The sequence below is a fragment of the Amphibalanus amphitrite genome, unplaced genomic scaffold (genome assembly GCF_019059575.1).
Source record: "Amphibalanus amphitrite isolate SeventyFive unplaced genomic scaffold, NRLGWU_Aamphi_draft 000353F_arrow, whole genome shotgun sequence".
NCBI lineage: Eukaryota > Metazoa > Arthropoda > Thecostraca > Balanomorpha > Balanidae > Amphibalanus > Amphibalanus amphitrite.
In genome coordinates this window covers 480224-500226 of record NW_024881847.1, presented here as the reverse complement: position 1 = coordinate 500226, position 20003 = coordinate 480224, and the positions used below count along the sequence as shown (strand labels likewise).

At 55.3% G+C, this 20003-nt stretch overlaps 2 protein-coding genes across 2 annotated transcripts in view; one reads left to right on the top strand and one right to left on the bottom strand.

Annotated features, from left to right (window-relative positions):
- LOC122389308 overlaps positions 1-20003 on the bottom strand; it is a 94207-nt gene that overhangs the window by 21934 nt on the left and 52270 nt on the right. The gene's annotated exons all lie outside the window — the stretch shown is intronic.
- On the top strand, positions 379-11980 carry LOC122389307 (RNA-binding protein 14-like). The gene is made up of 3 exons (XM_043381188.1): positions 379-498; positions 1137-2413; positions 10528-11980. The coding sequence occupies exons 2-3, from the start codon at positions 1139-1141 to the stop codon at positions 10621-10623; spliced, it is 1371 nt and encodes a 456-aa protein (XP_043237123.1). The 5' UTR covers positions 379-498; positions 1137-1138; the 3' UTR covers positions 10624-11980.

The window sequence follows — 20003 nt, the reverse complement described above, 5'->3', positions numbered from 1 at the left end:
CAGCGACTCGGATATTGAACGGGCGACCGCCCCCCGGCCCGGCCGGCCGGCAGACTCAGATTCCATCGCCGGCCGAGCGGCGGACGAAAAGCAGCTTCCGGTGCGGGCGGGGGTGGGGGGCGGGGGCGGCGGGGGTGGGGCAGAGGGCTCGGCCCGGTCCGTACGGCCGGCCGCCTCTCCTGAACCCAGCAGTACCAACGGCCGCCAGACCGTCTCTTAGCAACCGGCCCGGTCAGGTCGATAGGGCGCCGACCAATGAGCGCGCGCGTTACTGTTGACCTGCCTGAGAGCGCTGCCGCCATTGGTTACACACGGGCTTCATTCATAGACGCGTGGGAGGGTGGCTGCCGCCGATGCTATAAGGGGGGCCCGCCCCGAGCTGAGGACGCTATTCTGCGACCACACCGATCCAGCCAAAATAGCTCGTCAGCTCCCGTCGGCCCAAAGTGTCGCCGGTTCAGATAACACAGAGAGCGCAAACAAACACAAACAGATCAGGTGAGCCCAGGGTCACTGTTTGCATGCACGGGGAAGTCAATACCTATGAAGTTTTTATATAATTGATGCAACAAAACAATTTAAGCAGTAACTCGATCTAAAAGTTACCGAAAGTTACCGATGCAATAGAGATAAAAATTGAAGGAATTAGATAGAAGCTGACAATCTAATCAGAATGGGCAGTTCAGACTTCTTACAGTGAATACAAGTCGAAGATCGCAATGCGTATTACAGATATACCTAACGCTTGTTGCAAAATCACCAGAGTAAGCATTACAATTTGTGAGGCAATATAAAAAGCCTAGAGATTAGCTGAGCTGTTTTACTCCGGAAGTTTTGTGATACGCCTTTGTTTTGGCATGGAGATGAAGACAACCGCCGTTCGTCGTTCCATGTTAACACTTTGACCCATGACCTGGGCAATATCGATCCCTTTCGGATATGCCTTTATGTTCGACAAACGGCTCCACGCGGGGCCACACACAAAAACGGTTTCACGCGGAGCCGCACCGAAATTATGTCTGCTGGTCAAATTTCAATCCACCAATTCTGATCCACGTTTCAAACTGTCTTACGTTGACCATGTCTCCGGCCAAACAACATCCCCGTTCTAAAAGATCGCCATGTCACCTTCACAGCCATGAAGAGCGCACCGCTGCTTCTGGCTGCCGTCGCCTGCTGTGTCGGCATTGCCAGCCCGCTGCCAGCCGCGCCCACCATCGGTCCGATGACGAATGACGCCTCCCCCGCCTCTGCCCCCGCCCCGTCCGACCCGCCCGTCCCGTCCGGCGGTACCTCCGGGCCGGCAGTACCGCTGGCGGTCCCCAGGCCGGTGCGCCGGTCGGCCCCGGCGGCCGGCCCGCCGCTAGAGCCGCTGGCCGGTCCGTACCTGGGTGCTGGTGGCGTGCCGCTGTCCTCAGCTGCCTACCAGGCCCAGCCGAGCTGGCCGCAGCAGCCTCAGAATGAGCTGCAGTACCTGGGACAGCCACCGGCTCAGTACATGGGACAGCCGGCCCAGTACCTTGGCCAGCCGGGAACCCAGTACATGGGTCAGTCAGCCGCTGAGTACTACGGCCAGCCCGGGGCTCCTCAGTACCTCGGCCAGCTCGCCTCTGAATACCTGAGCCAGCCAGCTCAGTACATGGGCCAGCCCAGCACACAGTACCTGACCCAGCCTGGTACTCAGTACCAGGGCCAGCCGGGTGTCCAGTACCTGACCCAGCCTGGTACTCATTACCAGGGCCAGCCTGGTGTCCAGTACCTGGGTCAGCCTGGTACCCAGTACCTGGACGAGGCGGATGCCCCGTATGCGGGCCAGCCGGGTCAGGTGAACCCGCTGCCGGCCGGCGGCTCTCAGTACGTCGAGCAGGACACTGACGGCTCAGACCTGGTCAACTTCCTGCTCCAGTACCCCGACCTGCTCGATTCAAGCCGGTACGAGCCGCAGTACGGCGAGTCGGCCGAGTATGCCGACTACTCGAGCGGAGGAGACGCGTGGCAGAGCGTCGACAAGCGACCGGCGCCCGCCGCTGAGCAGCGCACCGCTCCCGTCACAGAGGACACCCTGCTGCGGCAAATAGACGGTCTGCGGGCGCCGCAGCCGGCCGCGCGGGCTGTGTCCTCCACCTCTGCCTCCTCCACAACCACCACCACCACCACCACCACGACCACCACCACCACCCGGCCGACCACGACGCTGAGCAGCCGGGCGGCGGCCGGTGTGGGCGCCGGCACACGCGGCGGCATGGCAGAGGTGCCTCTGTACGGCACCTCTTCGCGACGACAGGCCACGGCCGGCCACCTGCAGCTGGCGCCTCAGCGGCGGTCGGCAGGGCCCGGAGCCGAGCAGCCCTCCACAGAGTCGGCGTACGACACCATCAAGAGGTTTCTCGTCATGGAGGACGCGTTGAGAAAGGTGAGCTGGGATGCGGGAGTCGCGGGTGGGTTGGGGCGAGGAACTCTCAGTTGATGCTGTGTTTGTTGTGCACACGGCCAATAACTGATGGTTAATAGCGTCATTGATGGGTGATGAGTTGCCGTCGTTGATGAGTGACTGGTGTCCTTATTGTGATCAAAATTTACTTGTGATTGGAATGTGTCTTCCGTGGTTTATATGTTTTGTCTCGGCTTGTTCTACCCTGCCCGATTTCCCCTGTGCAGTCGGTTGTCTTTCATTGTGTGATTATGTGTCCAGGTATCAGGTTCATATGATTTTTCCCTACTTTAAAGTAAAACGAATAGATGATAATGAGTGAACACACAAGCCTACAATATCTTACATAAAGCATTGAAGTTTTAGAAGCTTCAAACAAATGGTACGTGATATCATCGGAAGAACGTTTGACACTTGCTTCCGGCGCTAGTTAGCAAGTCACGCACTCTGTTCCTCTGTTTGATTACCGGTTTGGATTAACTGTACTTGGGCCACAAAGCTGAGCAGCCGTCATGCATGCCATGACAAGAAGCTCAACACCTGTTGGATCAAGGCGAACAAATGCTGCAGCTCGAAGCTGGTCTCAGTCCGTCCTGTCAAAGCCAATTGTAAAAGTAGAGCAAAAGCACGAGTTCATATACCACAACGGCTTGCTCATATTCAATCAATTACACAAGCACCGCGCAGAAAGATGAACTAACCGCAGTATCGACGGCTGCAGCGTCGGTCACCGGAGGTCGCCGAATCGCGCCTAGCTAAGGTCATTTCGGCAGCGATTTCGCCGACCGGTGCCCGGGCGCTCGTGCCGGGAAGCCCGGCCGCCGGGTGCGCTCTAAAGATACCTCATCCAGGAGGTGCCACGACTCCAGAGTGACAGGGCGGCCGATCGACCAGCTAGCCTTCCCTTACCTCAGAGCTCAACCGTCGGCAATTATACGTCGCCGATGAGCTTCCCAGAGCTGCACCTCAGGCGGCTCAGTTGCTGGGCATATCGGGGGTCCACTAGTAAGAGTCTGAGCGCAGCCATTAGATGCGCAGTCCGCGGCTGGGCTGGTGCGATCCGGGATAATGAAGGGCACAAGCCTGGCAGCGTGGGGGACGATCACGGCCTCTGTGAGTGACTTTTGCTCGTCAACCGAGGTTGATTGGATCGTCATTGATTGATGTGGCCTGTAAGCAGTGGGCACTAACAATATCGGCAGCACGTGAGACGAACTATAAGAATGCAGCCACTTCAGGACTAGTATGATTTCGTAGCGTGACGCTCTGCTCCATTTCGTTATCTTTGGATCCGTCCCATCTTCGTATCTGGGCCTTGTTGCACCCTCAGTAGCTGCAGTCTCAATGCGTTACGTCTCCAGCCCGTTTCCGGAGCCCCGTGGCGCTCCGTGCCGGTATTTGAGGCCCGTTTCCGGTCCGAACCGCTGCCGTGCGGCGGCTGTCGGCTGTCCAGCAGCGCCGTAAGCCGGCACAGCGCGTGCCAGTTCCGTCACACGGACGTTCCGAGCCGCCGCAGTCGCATCGACCAGCACTCATATACGGCCTTGGACCAGGGTCACCTTACCGGAACACCGGGTCAGCTCTCTAACACACCTTCCCTTCCCGTGGCCCAGTCTGGTTGAGCCCTCAGGACCGTTGTGATCCTTCGGCGAGTAGCGCGGCCGTCACCGCACGGCGCAGGCAATTCTGAGCACGCACTATGGAAGGTCACCTGACGTGCGTCAAAGGGCGAGGCGGGGGTTCACCGTGCAACACCGCGTCGCCGCCACTCTAATCCCAGCAGCATCGGTCCGCAGCTTACTGCCAGGGCTTCCAGAGCTTATACTCTGAGCTGCAATGGAGCTAAGCGCCGCCTATTGTGTGTGCCATGAAAGGCTGATTTTAGCCGTAACTAGCTGGAGGCCAATTATTTATTAAGTGTTAAGGGGAAATGCGTTTTGAACAGCTAACATTGTTTTACCGTGGTTGCAACTTGCAATAACGGACTGCACCACATATTTTAGAACCAGCCATGATAGGAATGATCATTTACTGTCCACCACATCTAAAAATATCAGAAATGTAAACATTAAACATCGTTTTCTAGATTTTTACAAGCCTGGGTCCCTTCTAATTCATCTTTCATTCCCTTAATACCTGTCTCTATTCTCTTTTTGACTTTCTTACGCTATGTCATTGATGCTCCTCGCTGAAGAGCGGCCGAAGGGCACCGTCTCTCTCTCTCTCTCTCTCTCACTCTCTCTCTCTCTCTCTCCCTCTCTCTCTCTCTCTCTCTCTCTCTCTCTCTCTCTCTCTCTCTCTCTCTCTCGCCTCTCTCCCTGGCCAGACGGCGCGTGGGCGTGAAGACAAAGCGTCGCGGCCGCCACCGCCGCCGCCGTCACTATTGAGCGGCTCTCTGGGCGGCGCGCAGATGAGGAAGCGACCGCCACGCAGCGTGGGTGGGTGTCCCCCCGGTCGGCAGACATCGAGCCAGACGGCCGAATTAAAGTCGGACGCGGCCGCCCACCGCCGCCGGCGCCGCTCGCCGGGAGATGGCTCGAGCCGGGGGCATCGGGAATGTAACGCCATTTCAGCGGATGGACTAGACAGTGACATGGCCTGTCGGGCATCTGGTTGATGGCTAGGAATAACATCTTCCCGCCCTGTCTGTCCATCAGACAAGGAAGGGAGGACAGAGTAGTCCATCAGACTGAAGGTGGTTGGACCAGTCTAACTTAGAAAGACGAGAGATGCCCATCAAAAGATAGACGGCGCGGGCGGGCAGGTGTACTATCTGTTAGACGAGAGGCAGCAGACGACCATCCATCAGAGGAGAGAAGAAGGATAGACCAGTCAATGAGACGTGAATCGACAAAACGGACAAACTAGTCCATTAGACGTGAATGCGGATGCATGAAAACTATCACTGGCTGCTGGTGCTAGTGCCCCATGCGGCTAATGCAGTCTCCATGCGTCCGCGCGGCATATGTGTATGGCGGTACAGTCTACCCCAACTCTTGCAGGCGGCTGCTGCTGCGGCGGAAGGGCGTTATAACGGTCGGTATGCACAGGATAATCCTTCCAAAATCTCGACCTTTCAGATATAGGACAAACAAACATTTTGTGTCCTACAAACATTTTGTGTCCTATTCGGACACAAAATGTTTGCCATGTAACGATAGATTTCGGAAGGCTTTTCCACTATTTACGTCATGCCCGTAATAGAGTTACTATTAATGTCACTCAGACTCAACATAATCAACAGTCTGTAAATCGTTACGTGTCAATAATGAGGGCCGCATTTCTGTCGTGCCTCTATCGACAAGATCATAATTGATTCAATCGCATCAAAGACAGTCCAAATTGATTTACTAATCAGAGTCCAACCTATTTTGGTTGCCGTCTATTGACAGCTATTGGTAATTCTGGACCTACCGTGACACCGCCAAAGGTTACGTGCGATCCTGGGTATCCGTGGCTCGTTCTCTAAGCGGCACTAAAACAAAACTCAACTTGATTCCACAAAGGTGTTCTCGGAGGCGTCTGAATGAGCAAAGTTGGACACATTTCATCAAAATAGCCCACTTCCGGCGGGGACTCGTCAGAACTTGTACCGCCGTCGTCAACTGTCCGCCAGAAAGTCGAGTGTTGTCTGCCCGAACCAGCGAACCAATTCATTACGAACAACTCTAAAATGTGACCTGGGTTTACAGATAACGCAATGGTTTAGAAAAAAAATGCTGTAACCTCAGCATCATCTTCCTCCGTCTCTCTCTCTCTCTCTCTCTCTCTCTCTCTCTCTCTCTCTCTCTCTCTCTCTCTCTCTCTCTCTCTCTCTCTCTTTCTCTCTCTCTTCTCATCACATCTCTTCAGGGCCTCGTCTAAGGAATTTTCACTGGGGGGCAGAGACTGAAGGAGCCAAACCTAGGGTACCCCCAAATCCTGTTTTCTCACCGGTTAGGCCACTTGTTTTTCGTCACAGCCCTGAGAATATGTTTTTTTTTTAAAGAAAACAAAACAAAAACAAAAATAGGCGATCTGCGCCATACCGTAACCCTCACCCGTATGCATAGCAGAAGGGTGCGGGGGGGGGGAGGGTCGAACGGACTCCTCTCGGTTTTTCGCAAATAAGTCACGCAAAAAGTGACCGATCGCGACACAACTTTCAGTATCCTCGCGTTTATCAATTTCACACCAACTCTGAAACTTTCATGACCCTGACCCAAATGACCTTTGACCTGTAAGTTACTTTTCGAGACCAGGTTTAGCCGGAATCGCAATTCGGCCTACGTCGGCTCGCATTAGCCGAGCGTTTGCAGTCTTTTCGTGGTTTCAAGCGTTTAAACATAGAATATGATGTTGCTCCCATGCATTAGGGTGGGTGTCAAGGTCTCCGAAAGGTCAGGTCAGGTCATTGACCTTTGATGACCTCGGTTCACTTTTTCGAGTTTAACACGCTTTTAGACTAGTTTTTGGAGCTGATTTCGAATTTAGCAGCCATTTGAACAATTACGAAGAAGTTTTGGTGCCTTCGCACATTGTTACGAAGCTGTCAGAGGTGTTTGCCACCTACTACGAATACCCGGCAAAATCCTTACTGGTTGATCTGACCTGATCTGACCCGACCTGGCCTTAATGCATGGAGACGTTATCTATTATCATAACTAACATGGTATTCGTGATCAGCACCCCGAAAAAAACCCATAACAGCCACCCTTTACGACGCTCTAACAGGTCCCGATTCCCCGACTTTTGGGTCATTGACCTGACCTGGAAGGTCAACTGATGACTAAGGATCTTGAAGTTGGGTATCATCATTTTCCTCTCGTCACGGGCAACACGGTCGTTTGTTCCGCGAAGTTCTAGCTCGATCAGGGGCGAAACGGCAAGGGGGTCCAACGGACCCCTTATACGTTCGCGACTGGAAAAACGCCAATACCGGCGAGGGTTAACATTAGTGTGCTACCCCTTCACATTGACCCACCAGACAGTGATAAACATAGGTACTATCCGTGTTGGGCGTTTCATTGAGTTTTTATGTTTGTGGGGGGGGGGGAGGCAAACACGAGCTGGGTTGCTGGCCAGCTGCCATTTTATGATTTGCTTCCCGGCGCTCTCTGGGCCCTGTTTCACGGCACGCCCCTTCACTTCGCTTCAGCGCGCTTCACTGAAGCGGTGAGGTAAACGGAATCTCCGATGCTAAGGTATGACCTCATCACAAAACAACAGCGTGTTGTATTATATTGCTTGCAGTATTGCTTCGCATTGAGATATGTCGCGGAATACAAACATAAAATGTAACAGCCATATTTCTGATTTCAATGCGAAACAATACCTACTGCAAGCAATATAATACAGCGTGCTGGCGTTTAGTGATGACGTCTTACCTTAGCATCGGAGGTTCCGTTTAACTCGCCGCTTCAGTGAAGCGCGCTGAAGCGGAGTGAAGCGGCGTGCCGTGAAACAGGGCACAGCTCTGAAAATCACAAAACCCTATCTTTTCCCGTAGCCATGAACACTGAACAGTTATTGAACAAATCATTTACTGTTTCTCGTTAAATCCATGCAAGATTCCTAACAAAAACGTATTGCGGAGAAGGTAATTTTGTGAGAAGTTAACGTTTTGACTGGGGGGGCAAATGTTGGCCACTGGGGGGGGGGCAATCCGCTCCACTGGGGAGGCAATTGCCCCCCCCCCCCCAGTTAACATGTTAGACGAGGCCCTGCATCTCTTCCCCTCTCCTCATGTCGAAGCCTTATCCTTTTCTGACATACCCATACCTATCCAGCATTCTATGAATATCCGGCTCCCATGCTCTCCCTCAGCCCCGCTCCACCACTCTCCCTCTCCCGCACCTACTGGCGAGCTCCGGTGGCTCCCCATTCAGAAATCGGGACAAAGGCTGCGCGGCGGGTGGCGGACCGGCGCGGCACGCTGCTGGCTGCTGCTGCTCCGCTCACTGGCTGTATCGACCCAAAGCGCGGGCGGACGAGGCTGGGAGCCTCCTCAGATGCCCCGCCCCCGCCCCCGCCGCCGCCGCCGCTGGCTCGCTGGATGGGTATTTTGGGCCCGGCACCATCGACCAGGCCCGGGCCGTGGGGCGCCACCCCTCCCTCCCGCAGTGGTCGACACTGCCGCCTCGAAGGCACTCCCGACTGCTGTTTGTCGAGCTCGGCCTCGGCTGTTTTGCTGTTCCTGCTTCAGCGAGGATTGGAGTTTACTGTCTCTGGTGATATGCGGCCACTTGACATAGGTAGCCGGCTTTTGAAGCTACGTAAACTGCTGGTAAACGCCACATGCAATGGTCTGAGGTCGAGGTGAGGTTGGAGCGTCATTCTTTATTAAAATACCACATTGTTACATAATTAATATAACTTCAAAAACAAACAGGTTGAGCTCCACCTCAATTTACCATCGAACAGATGAGCACGCCTTTCCCAAGCAGAAGAAAACATCTAATATACCGTGAGGCAGCACACAATCTCTATTAAAAGCTTCGCAATTTCCTTAATCAAGTTTCCAACTAACTACCGTTCCGTGCCGGGGAGTGTTCAATAGTCCTTTGTCGGCTGCGGTCCGCGGCACCAGCACCGATGAACCGCGATATGAATACTTCACATCCGGGAGCGGCTCGAACGCTGAAAATAGGCCCCGCTGCGAACAACAACGCACGCCAGCCGCCGGCCGTGTGGGGATCGACTAGCCGTGCCGGTAATAACCTACTCGAATAATTGATCAACTCATTATTATACCACTTGATCCAATTTCTGGACACCGATGCCTCCCTGGATTGCAGTCACTGTGTAAGGACGTGCGACTCAGCCGCGTTCTGGATGCGACTGTTCTCTATTTTCTGTTCTGAGCCGGTGGGGTCGTCCCGAGTCCAGCTCATTGCGGAGGACGTCGCTGTCAGCCATTGATTTCCAGTGAGCCAGCGTCGCGACACGACCCCAGTGCGCCGCACAGGCAGTACCCGGGCCAAAGGTCAGGCTCCGGCGGCGCTTTACGACCACCGGCTGACCTTCTGGGTCGCCGCTGTCGCCGCCGACGATGGACCGCGGTCGCCGGACATCGTCGGGCAAAAACCGACCCAGTGACGTCGCACTGACGTCAGAGACAAACCGGCGCCGCGGCCGGCTCGATACTGCGGCCGCCCCTCCCCGCAGCGTATCGCGGCATCGTCTGAATGACGCACGGCGGCGTGGCGATATGAAGAGCGGCAAATATATCCGCCTACGTGCGTAAGGGACTTTTTATCAGCACTCAGCTAGTAATAAAGCGTGCGGACACTCGAAACCAACCTCAGGCCGGATTCAAGTGCTTCTATCTTTGGTGTGGCTGGAGAGCGCGCGTGACGTCCCGGCGCAAAAAAAAAAACGCACCTAGCCACTGTGTGTCTGCTCTGCAGGGCGCTGACGTCCCCATAGCACAGGGCTGAACCGACCGCGCTGGCCATCTGGTGCCGCTCAGCGACCGGCGCCGGCTGACTGCGGCTGACGTCACATGTGGGCTAAAACGGGCCGCGTCCGTCGTGATAAATCCCCGCCGCGGCAGTGCCGGCTGTTTCCGGTGGCGCACGCTCTGCCCGGCCAACTGTTGCCTGCAGATCACGCCGGCTGCAGCCAATATGCCAGCGACCCGCTGACCTTTGCCAGCGCACAGCCGCCGGCTTCCGAATGGCCATATTTTCGCGGCGTATGCGGCTATTATTTTGGGAACGGACTATAGGTAACTGTCATGCAGCGAAGTCGTTGTAAATAAAGCTGCAAAGCAATATCCGAAGTCTAAAGAAAAACTTCACACCACAGCGTATGTTGTGCCAAGAAAAGTGATCGTTTCAAGCATGGCTTTCTAACAATTAAGGATTCACTGTCATTTCGTCCCCATTCCCTCCCTCACAAAAAAATGGCGATTGTGTGCAAGCGATTAACACCTATCCGTCTGTCCGTTCTGACATGTGATTCCGCTCTTGCCATGTCTGCTGGGATGTGTCCTACTTGTGATAGTTTTTTCCCACGTTGTAAGCTGTGACTCACCGGTGAAACCAAACAGTAAATTTGTCTTCTGTTGGTGGTTCAGCATTAATTCTAACCTGGGTCATTCCTTGCCGTTTCAGCTGTCGAAGCGGTCAGCAGCCGGCGCGTCAGGCCGGGGGCCCGCGTCTGATGAGCTCTCGCGGCAGCTCAGCGACCTCCAGAGGAGAGACACGTAACTGTCTCCCGCCGACAACGCAGCGAAAGAGACAACGCAGCGCCCGCAGAGATGAGCCCGAGCGGTCCAGAGCCAAAATGTCATGCAGCCCAACAACCCGAGCTAAAAATCAACGTAAACCGACGCAACCGCGAGCTAACAATCAAGGCAAACCTAGCGCTGAAGCAGCAACTACGGTCGGCCTTTGTTTAACAGCCCAGTCTCAGTTGCTGGTGGTCGGAAAGAAGCTGCGCTAGCAAGCTATCCTGCCAGGTCCTGCTAGCCGCACTAATCGGTCCAGCCTGGTCCGGCCAACCCTATCAATCGGCCCGGATTAGTCCAGCGAGCCCGACCAATCGACCCACTCGGCGTCTGTCGGAAAACACCTTGCGGTAACCGAAGAAACTCGACCAACAAATTCGGCAACAGCGTAACCCACAACTGGGGAACAGCGGGGTGCGGGTGGCATCGATAAGGCGTTTCGAGGTGTATAGCTCGGACAGCGGGGCGATCAGTATGTTTGGGCCTCAGGTCCGTCATGGGGACCTAGATTCCGTCATTTGGTGTCAATGTTCATTCCAATCAGGGTAATCGTAGAACAGTGGAAGAAAGCGAGAGAGAGAAAGCGAGAGAGAGAGAGAGAGAGAGAGAGAGAGAGAGAGAGAGAGAGAGAGAGAGAGAGAGAGAGAGAGAGAGAGAGGAGAGAGAGAGAGAGAGAGAGAGAGAGAGAGAGAGAGAGAAAGCAATGCGAGCGAAACAATATAATAGAAGCTAGTGTATGTCGCCGCTGCGTAGCGAATTTCCAGAATAAGTAGGTACCTTCATGTGATGTCAACGTATGAATCGTATGTCAAGGGGGCTCTCCCGAATGCCTTGTTTATCGTCCCACGCTGATTTTGTGAAATGGGTGGGCGTCAGCATTTGTCTTGGCTCATTTTAAGCCACTGACATTATTCTAAATAAGATATCCCCGAGAAGCTTTACATGATATTGTGGCTGTTGTTAACCTGTTTACCTGCGTGCGTGAAGTGTGTGTTCTTACGGGTCCAGTGTTGAGCTGACATGTGAATGGAGCTCCTTATCGAGTGATATACGATACCTGTATGTGCGGTCGCTGAGTGGCAGCGGAGAGGCCCACCGGCCGACCCACCAGCCTCCAGAGGGTAGGTGCGGTACCCACGAGTGTGTGCGATACCGCTGGGACCCCGGTACCGCGCAGGGGGTGATGTGATTTCTCCGCGAAGCCGCCAGTGTGATGCATGGTGCATTATCCAATTATGTATAGCGCAACGTACTCGTGTTGTACATATGTATAGTTATCAACGTATAATGTATATTATATTTTCAACTATTTAAATGAAATATATACTACCAACAAACTAAAACGTATGTTTTTGACATGACTAGGGATTCGGCATTGATGAATGAGGGGTGCATGGCCGTAATATATTTCAGCCCACATTTACTACATAAGCACACCTACATTCGCACTGATAGGCAATGTCAGTTGAAATACACTGCAACTGCAACAAAAAGAGATAAGTTATAAACTGCAACAAACGAGTTTACCAGAATGAAATTATAATAAATTCTGCTCAATAATGGCGGAGAAATTCATCAGCAATATTAACTCATAAGTGTAAGCATTGCAAACAATAATGTGTGTCACGGTAACGACCATGCTTACTGGATAAGGACAATGCTGCGACAGTGCAGTGGCTTACTGTGTGCGGCCTACATACAGGCCGACAGCATTTTGCTTCAATAGCCAGAAAAAAGACATTTGATGTCGAAACAGCTAGCAGCTTTTTCAAACAATAACCCGGCAGGCGGTGGGCCTACCAGCCACCTTCCGCGCGGTGGGGGGGGGCACTTTTTTGCCCCCCCCCCGTATCTCCGAAACTACTGGACGGATCCGGAAAATTCAAACAGCGTTCGATAGCCCTGTCAAATTTGTCGAGGGAAACCAAATTTCATTGACCTCGGGGTCACCGATGACGTCACAGGTCAGGTCAAAGATAAAATGTTTCACCGTTCACGGGGCTTCTAGGGAAAGCGCTATAACACCGAGTAAAACGCATTTTGTCGAAAATCAGCGATAAGGCGTCAGTTGTCTAGTACATATGTTGCTATTAGAGGTCACTGGTCATACCAGGTCAGGTCACAGGTCAGGTCACCAAAGGTCACCAAGGGTCACCACATGAGCCCAACTTTACTAAGGTTATGCGATGCATGTTTTATGGCCAGTTTTTCATTTCCAACTCAATGGTGTTGGTAACAAGACCATCAGGTACGGTTTAGGTCACTTTCTGGTGGAGGTCAGGTCAAGGTCAGGTCAAAAAAGGTCAAATTTCAAAGTTGATATTTTTGCACAAAATGGGTATCGATTCGATGCAGCTCGTCACGGGGAGTCTAATGGTGGTCTTTGTTTTGCTCTACGAGGTCTAGAATTGCTAAAAATTGAGTTTGAAAATTTGACGTCATCAATTTTGAACAGTTTTTTCGCTATAACTTGGCCAAAAAAAGAGGTATCGTTCTCAAATTTGGTATGTAGATAGAAGGCCGTAGGGGTTATCACATATATTCCGGTTTTTCCGAAATTCAAAAAACTTTTTGGATTTTTTGGCTATTATATTCAAAAAATCTATTTTTTGAGTTTTGGGGGTCAAAATCCAAAAAAGTTGAAAAACCGAAATAGCAGTTTTGTAGCCCTGTTAATTCCACACCTTTTATGTTAAAAACATTTTTCTGTATCTCTAAAGCTGTTGGCCTGACAGCTCTTCCCGCGAAACCTTTTTTTGGGTCGAAAATGGCAAAAGTGACGTCACTCTGACGTCATTAGCGGCCAACCTATCATAGCCTTTGGAAAAATTTTTGGTCACCATGTGCGCTAGCTGCTCCCGGGAGGGTACTGAAAGTTTGGTGACGATCGGCGCAGCGGTTCTCGAGATATATCGAAAAAAACTAAAGGGGGGGCAAAAAAATGCCCCCCGCCCCCACCGCCTGGAAGGTTAAGATAGATGCCTATATAATACCTAGCATGTATAGACCACTATATATCTAGTGGTCTACATATCTATATATCTATATACCTACCACTATATATCTAGTGATATATAGTGGTCTGGGTCTTTCATAATGGTCTTTTCACGTCAGTTCCGTGCAAAATACATTAACGCTTGGCGTTAGAGGTGCAACCGGCCCCCCGTTTCCTGGAGGTGCCCGGCATATGAGGGAGCCGGCCACAGAGGGTGCGGGCGCCAATTGGAGGCTAGATAAGCGCCAGCGGTCTGGTAAGCAAACACAGCCCGCCCGGCCTGGCGAGGACACTGCGCCGGCCGCCGGGCGCCTCCAGTGCGTGAGTGGCACGTCAGACGGCGGCCGCTCATGTTTTTCGTGCGTGCGCGCTCAAGCCGCCGCTATCATCTCCCGGAGATGGGACGCTCCACACGCGAAGGGACATCCGGTAAGTCACGCCTTTGCTTGCTGGCGTCTCCCCATTGTGTCCAGGCTGTCACGAGCGACCCCACTACCAGCAATCTTAGGCCCGCGGGCGCTCCGTGCCGGCGTACCTACCGCCCCCTCGTATTGTTGTGTTGAACATTTCAGAGTGGTCCACGTTCCACTTGTGTGTCGATTACTGCCGTGGCGATCACGTGGCGATTACTGCTTCTTTTGCTTGTCTTACCGCCGACACGTCCCGCGCCGTCACGCCGCAGCTGACATCCCCTGCTTCTGTCATGAGAGTTTCTCGGACGGCCAGTCCGCCCTGCCCTACTATAACGCCCATCTCACCCGTCGCCGGTGAGTTTTCCCGTCGGCTATTAGGCCGTCACGCCGCCGCTAGCATGGCTTCTATCGTCAGTCGCCTGGACTGTGCCGTCTTATACGCTGTCACGCCGCCGCTGACAATCAACTATCTCGCCCGTTGCACGGCCTGTCCCGTCTGTCATACGTGGTCAAGCCGCTGCTGACTACCTCTTCTGTCACACGGACTGTTCGTCTGTCATTTACACCGTCACGCCGCCGCCAGACCCCGGTCTTGCCGCCGCCGACCCTGCCTCGCCCGCCACCCAACATGTCACGCCGCCGCTGACACACCCAACCGTCACGCCCGCTACGTTCGTCGTCACCGCCGTCATGCCGCCGCCGACAGCCCACCGTCACACCTGACGCTTCCGCTGGCTGTCCTGCCGTTTGCCACGACCCGCCCGCCGCCTGGCCGCCCCGCCGGCCGCCGCTCGGCAACCCCTCCCCCCCGCCGGCCGCCGCCCGGCAACCCCTCCCCCCCCCCCCGCCGGCCGCCGCCCGGCCGACCGCCGCCCGGCCGACCGCCGCCGCGGCAACCCCTCCCCCCCCCCCGCCGGCCGCCGCCCGGCCGCCCGGCCGCCCGCCGCCCAGCCGCCCAGCCGCCCCGCCGACCGCCGCTCGGCCACCCCGCCGGCCGCCGCGCTGTCTCTCCGAGCCGGACTGTCACCTGCCACCGCCTGAGGCCGCCGGCCGTGCCTTTGTCTCCCGGCGGCACCTCCCATCCCGGGCCGCCGCCCGCGGCCCCTAGCCGCCCGTCTGTTTGCTTAGCGCTGCCTTTCCCACCGGTGCCCATTCTATCGCGCTCGCCCTGCTCATATACTCGCGTCCCTCTCTTACACTGACGACAAAACAACTCGCTATAACAACAACACTAACTAGCTATGACCTTTCCGAGATCAGCTGATCTTTCATATCATACCAAACTGTCATGCCCGCCGCGCTCTTCACCACCGCTATCACCGCCGGCCGTCTCTCCCGTTTGCCATTTTCCACCTACGCCTGAGGGCTGTTCATGAGCCCTGTGTGCGGTCGGACCGTACACAGCCTCCAAGCTCCGCCCACTGCGTCCCCACGTCAGCCTTCCGTCACCGCACAGCAGCGACCGCTGTGGCCGGTCGGACTGGCCACAGCGGACCCTCCACCATGACGTCATGACGCAGCCATGACGTCAGAGCCGTCTACCCATCCCCCTGGTCACCCTGCCAGTCACTGCGGCGCCTCTCTGGACCGGGACCGGGCTGTCTCCGGCCACCGCCGCGCCAGCCGCACGTTTGTTTGCTGGCGTCCCCCCTTAGCTGGTGCACTTGTCTCGCCGCGCTCACCGCCGCGACCGGCCCCTGGCCACCCTATCAGTATCGGGCCGGTGGCCCCCAGCCGTAAGTCTGTTTGCTTAGCGCCGCCCTCCTCACCAGCGCTCGTTGTTTTGCGCTCATCTGTCGCAGAACGCTGCGTCCATAGTTGTGTGGTGGTTAGCGTGACGGATCCGTTTGTGTGCCGTTAGGACTATCGCCAGGGTGTCCCGGTTCGATCCCAGGTGGCGCCGGACCTTTGCGCTGCGTTAGGCAATGTAACTCAGCACAGGGGGCTGCGCGCCTGCGCATCGCGCCTTTGTTGCCACCTACGCCGCTACGTCACGAGCCGTCACGCTGCTGCCGGTCATGCCCGTTACACGGTCACCGCGTCTGTCATATGCTGCTGTCAAGCCACCACCACCGGCCGACCTGTCAGGTTCATCGCACGAGCTGCCTATCCGTCACATACCGCTACCACGCCGATGCCGTCACGCCGCTGCCGACAACCTGGCACTGTAACGCCGCTGCGGACAATCATCTATCATCCCCGCCGCACAGGCTGTCCTCCTGTCACGAACCACTGCCACGCCGCCGCTGACACTTCTGTCATGTCTAACGCACTGAGTGTCCGTCCGCCATATAGGTACTGCTATCACGCTGCTTCCGACCGTTCACGATCATGTCTAGCCCGAGCGCCCGGACCGACACGTCTCCCACATACCGCCGCCATGCTGACACTCCAGTTCTACCCATCCCGGCCGCCGCCCGGACCACCCAGTACGTCTTAACCGCTGCCGCGCCGCCGCGCCGCCAACGGCACCGGGCACACCTATACCACGGCTATCGCCAGGCCCACCCCCTCTGTCACATACCACCATCCCGCCGTTACCACAAGCCCTCCTATCATCTACCCAGCCACCCCGGCTGTCATGCCGCCGCCGACAGACCCTTCGTCATGCCAGCGCTCTAGCCGCAGGCCTGTCACACGTCAACGTCACTCCGCCGCTGACAGAGCAACGGTCATGTCTGACGCCGACGGCGGCCCGTGTACCACGCCGTCCCCCACCCGCCGCCTAGACCGCCCGCCGACAGCACTCGTTCTGCCGCGCCCGCCGCCGCGGCCGGCCTGATAACCCTCTCGTCTCGGGCCGTTGCTCGTAGGCGCCTGTTTGCTCAGCGCCCTCCCCCCCCCCCCCACCTCAGCGCTCTTGTACCGCGTTCGCTCGCCGTGGACAAGCGCAGCCTCGTGTTGAGTTGGTTAGAGTGCGGGAAACCGCCGGTGTGACAATTCGGGCCAAATCGCCCGGGGACCAGCAGGATTCCAGGAATCGGCGGACTTGTACGCATCGTTGTGAGGTATCCGTCCCTACCAGGAATAATTTTGTCTACCTGAATGTTAGGAGACAATAAAGATAAACAAGACCCCTCCCCGACACATGGTCTGTGAGACAGTCACAAGCTACCTAGATGGCGCATCCTATCCACCATTGCACATCTGTTGCATCTGTATTTCAGTTATATTCTATTATCATTTACATTAACAGCGCTTCTCGCGGGATCACTTCAAAGACGACGGGTCTCACTTGACTTTGCCCCATAACTGTGCCAAACTGACTAGGCGTCCCTCCCATCTCACGTCAGTCCAACAACTCCACTTACACTGTCGATTGTCGAACACGCCTCGACAATGTCCCACCGCCGCTGTCATGCCTCTCCGGACAACCCGTGCCGTGCCCGACACGGGCGTCTTACCCGTTGCCTATACTACTGTCATGTCCTGCCGACAGCCCTCAGCCCTGAGCCCAGCGCAGCGGTATACGCACGCCGCGGCTAACAGCCGCACCGTAACGTTTCGCAATTACCCTACGACCGTCACGTATGTACTGACACCATGCCCTGCGCTGTCACTGACCGGCTCACCGCACATAGTCCTATAGCGACAGCCGCCATGCCGCCGCTAGAAAACGCACCGACTCATGCCGCCTTGCCATCTAACACATCAGTCGTGCCGCCGCTGACCGCACCGCCCCGCTCGCTCGCCATGTCGTTCCCACCGCCGCCTAACCCGCTGTCGGAGGCCGCGCCGTCCCTCGGGCTCGGACTGCGGCCAGCCACCGCCGGCGATCGCCAACCGCGCGCTTGTTTGCAGAGAGCTATGGAGGTTTGTACAGCGATACCGGGCGCGAAATCCAGCGCTGCGCCCCTGCTACGCCCCGTTTCCACTCACTTTCTACCCAGCGTGGCCGGTTGGTGACGCATTAAACGTCTGCTAATGCTATCCCGTGACCTCACAGCGGCCGTCACCGAGCTCGTTTATTCCACCCCAAAAGTCCCGGGGTACTTATGATCCCCCCCGCGCCCGCATGGCATACCTCATGCCGCCCGTTGCCGGCATCGTGCCCATACATTTGGGCAAATTTTTGGCGTCTTTCAGCTAGGGAGAGCTGGAACACACGCAATAGGAGCTGGCGGAGGTCGAGGCCGCACTACGCCAAATCCTCCCGGATACCGAGGTAAGAGACGGGTAGGTCCGGCCCCTCAGTTCAGGCTCATCACACCACGCAGGCACCGGCGACGCCAACGTTAATGGTCTTTTCACGTCAGTTCCGTGCAAAATACATTAACGCTTGGCGTTAGAGGTGCAACCGGCCCCCCGTTTCCTGGAGGTGCCCGGCATATGAGGGAGCCGGCCACAGAGGGTGCGGGCGCCAATTGGAGGCTAGATAAGCGCCAGCGGTCTGGTAAGCAAACACAGCCCGCCCGGCCTGGCGAGGACACTGCGCCGGCCGCCGGGCGCCTCCAGTGCGTGAGTGGCACGTCAGACGGCGGCCGCTCATGTTTTTCGTTTTTTTTTTCTTTCTTACTTTTCTTTTGTCTCCTTCCGTCAACTCCGGCGTCTTTCAGCTAGGGAGAGCTGGAACACACGCAATAGGAGCTGGCGGAGGTCGAGGCCGCACTACGCCAAATCCTCCCGGATACCGAGGTAAGAGACGGGTAGGTCCGGCCCCTCAGTTCAGGCTCATCACACCACGCAGGCACCGGCGACGCCAACGTTAATGAATGTTATTTTTGAAATAGCCATAGCTCAGGTGATATACATCACAAAGTTATTGTCAATACCCGAATGAAATAACAAATCATGGGAAATTATGTACACATGACGCGCATTTAGGTACCCTTCATCGATTTTTAACTGTGTCGCCTCGCTTTCGGACACAGATTTCGGCCCGCGGACGCAAATGGTGCACCACGCGCTTCACATCCTCCGCGCACAGCATTGCAGCAAACCTCTCCACTGTGACCTGTAGCTCTATGAGGGTCACTGGAAGGGTCTCTGCTTGGGGCCTCCAAGACGACTGTCCAAAATCAGAAGTACATCGGCGAGAGATCAGGGCTCTAAGCTGGCCATGGCCGCTCAGTGAGACGGCTGATCACTCGTCTGTCAAAGTTGCCATCCAACCACTGGCGCCCAGCCGCCGTTGTCACTTCAGCGCAGTCCTGCTGAAACCAGCGGCCTTGTCTTTGAACCCCGCCAGGCACATGAGGCCAGAATTCTTCCTTGAGCACTGAGCAGCCTCAGATAAGCTGGCTAGGTCACTGATGAGCCAGAAGCGAACCAGTGGATGACGACACGCCCGTCCACCACGGCAGCCCAAAACATGACCTTTCGTGCGTTTTGTTCCTTGCAATCAACTGTGACATTCTGGAATCTGTTCACAAGCCTGTGATCATTTTAGAGCGGACATTGTGCTTCTTTTAAAAGTGTCCCCGAATCTTACGGTGGACAGCCGTGCGCTTTAGTGAGCCGTTTCCCACGACCATCCAAAACGCCTACGTAAAAAAAAAAAGAGCTGACCCGTGTTATAGGGGGAGGCATTTCATGTCCGCACAAAAGGGAAGTTTGGTGAAGTGTGGCAGTTTTAATTACATCAACAGAAATTCCAATAAATTTGCAATAAGGTAAATACAAAATTTATGGTTTAACCCTCGCCCGCACATGGGGGGGGGGTTGCCACCCCCCCCAGGTAGTCTTTCTGCTCTGCACTCAACATTTTTAGAGCTAGGAGGCTGATTTTTGGTATAGCTGCTCCTCTATCCTTTCTTGATGTCCACTGAAAATTTCAAGCTTCTGCGGTTTTTGGTTTCGGAGATATGACCTTGTTTTTCAGGTCATGTCATGACCCAAATGGCCAATTCTCAACATCTGGCGTTGGCTACGGGCCTTGTGAGCTTTTGACACCTTGATTTCGGCCTTTTTTGCCAGTCTTACCTCCCACCTATCATGGAACATGTTGTTCGA

Coding starts and splice junctions, on each gene's coding strand:
- LOC122389307 (XM_043381188.1), top strand. CDS start 1,139: ATGAAGAGCGCACCGCTGCTTCTGGCTGCCGTCGCCTGCTGTGTCGGC. Junction 2,414..10,527: donor TGGAGGACGCGTTGAGAAAG/GTGAGCTGGGAT, acceptor TTGCCGTTTCAG/CTGTCGAAGCGGTCAGCAGC.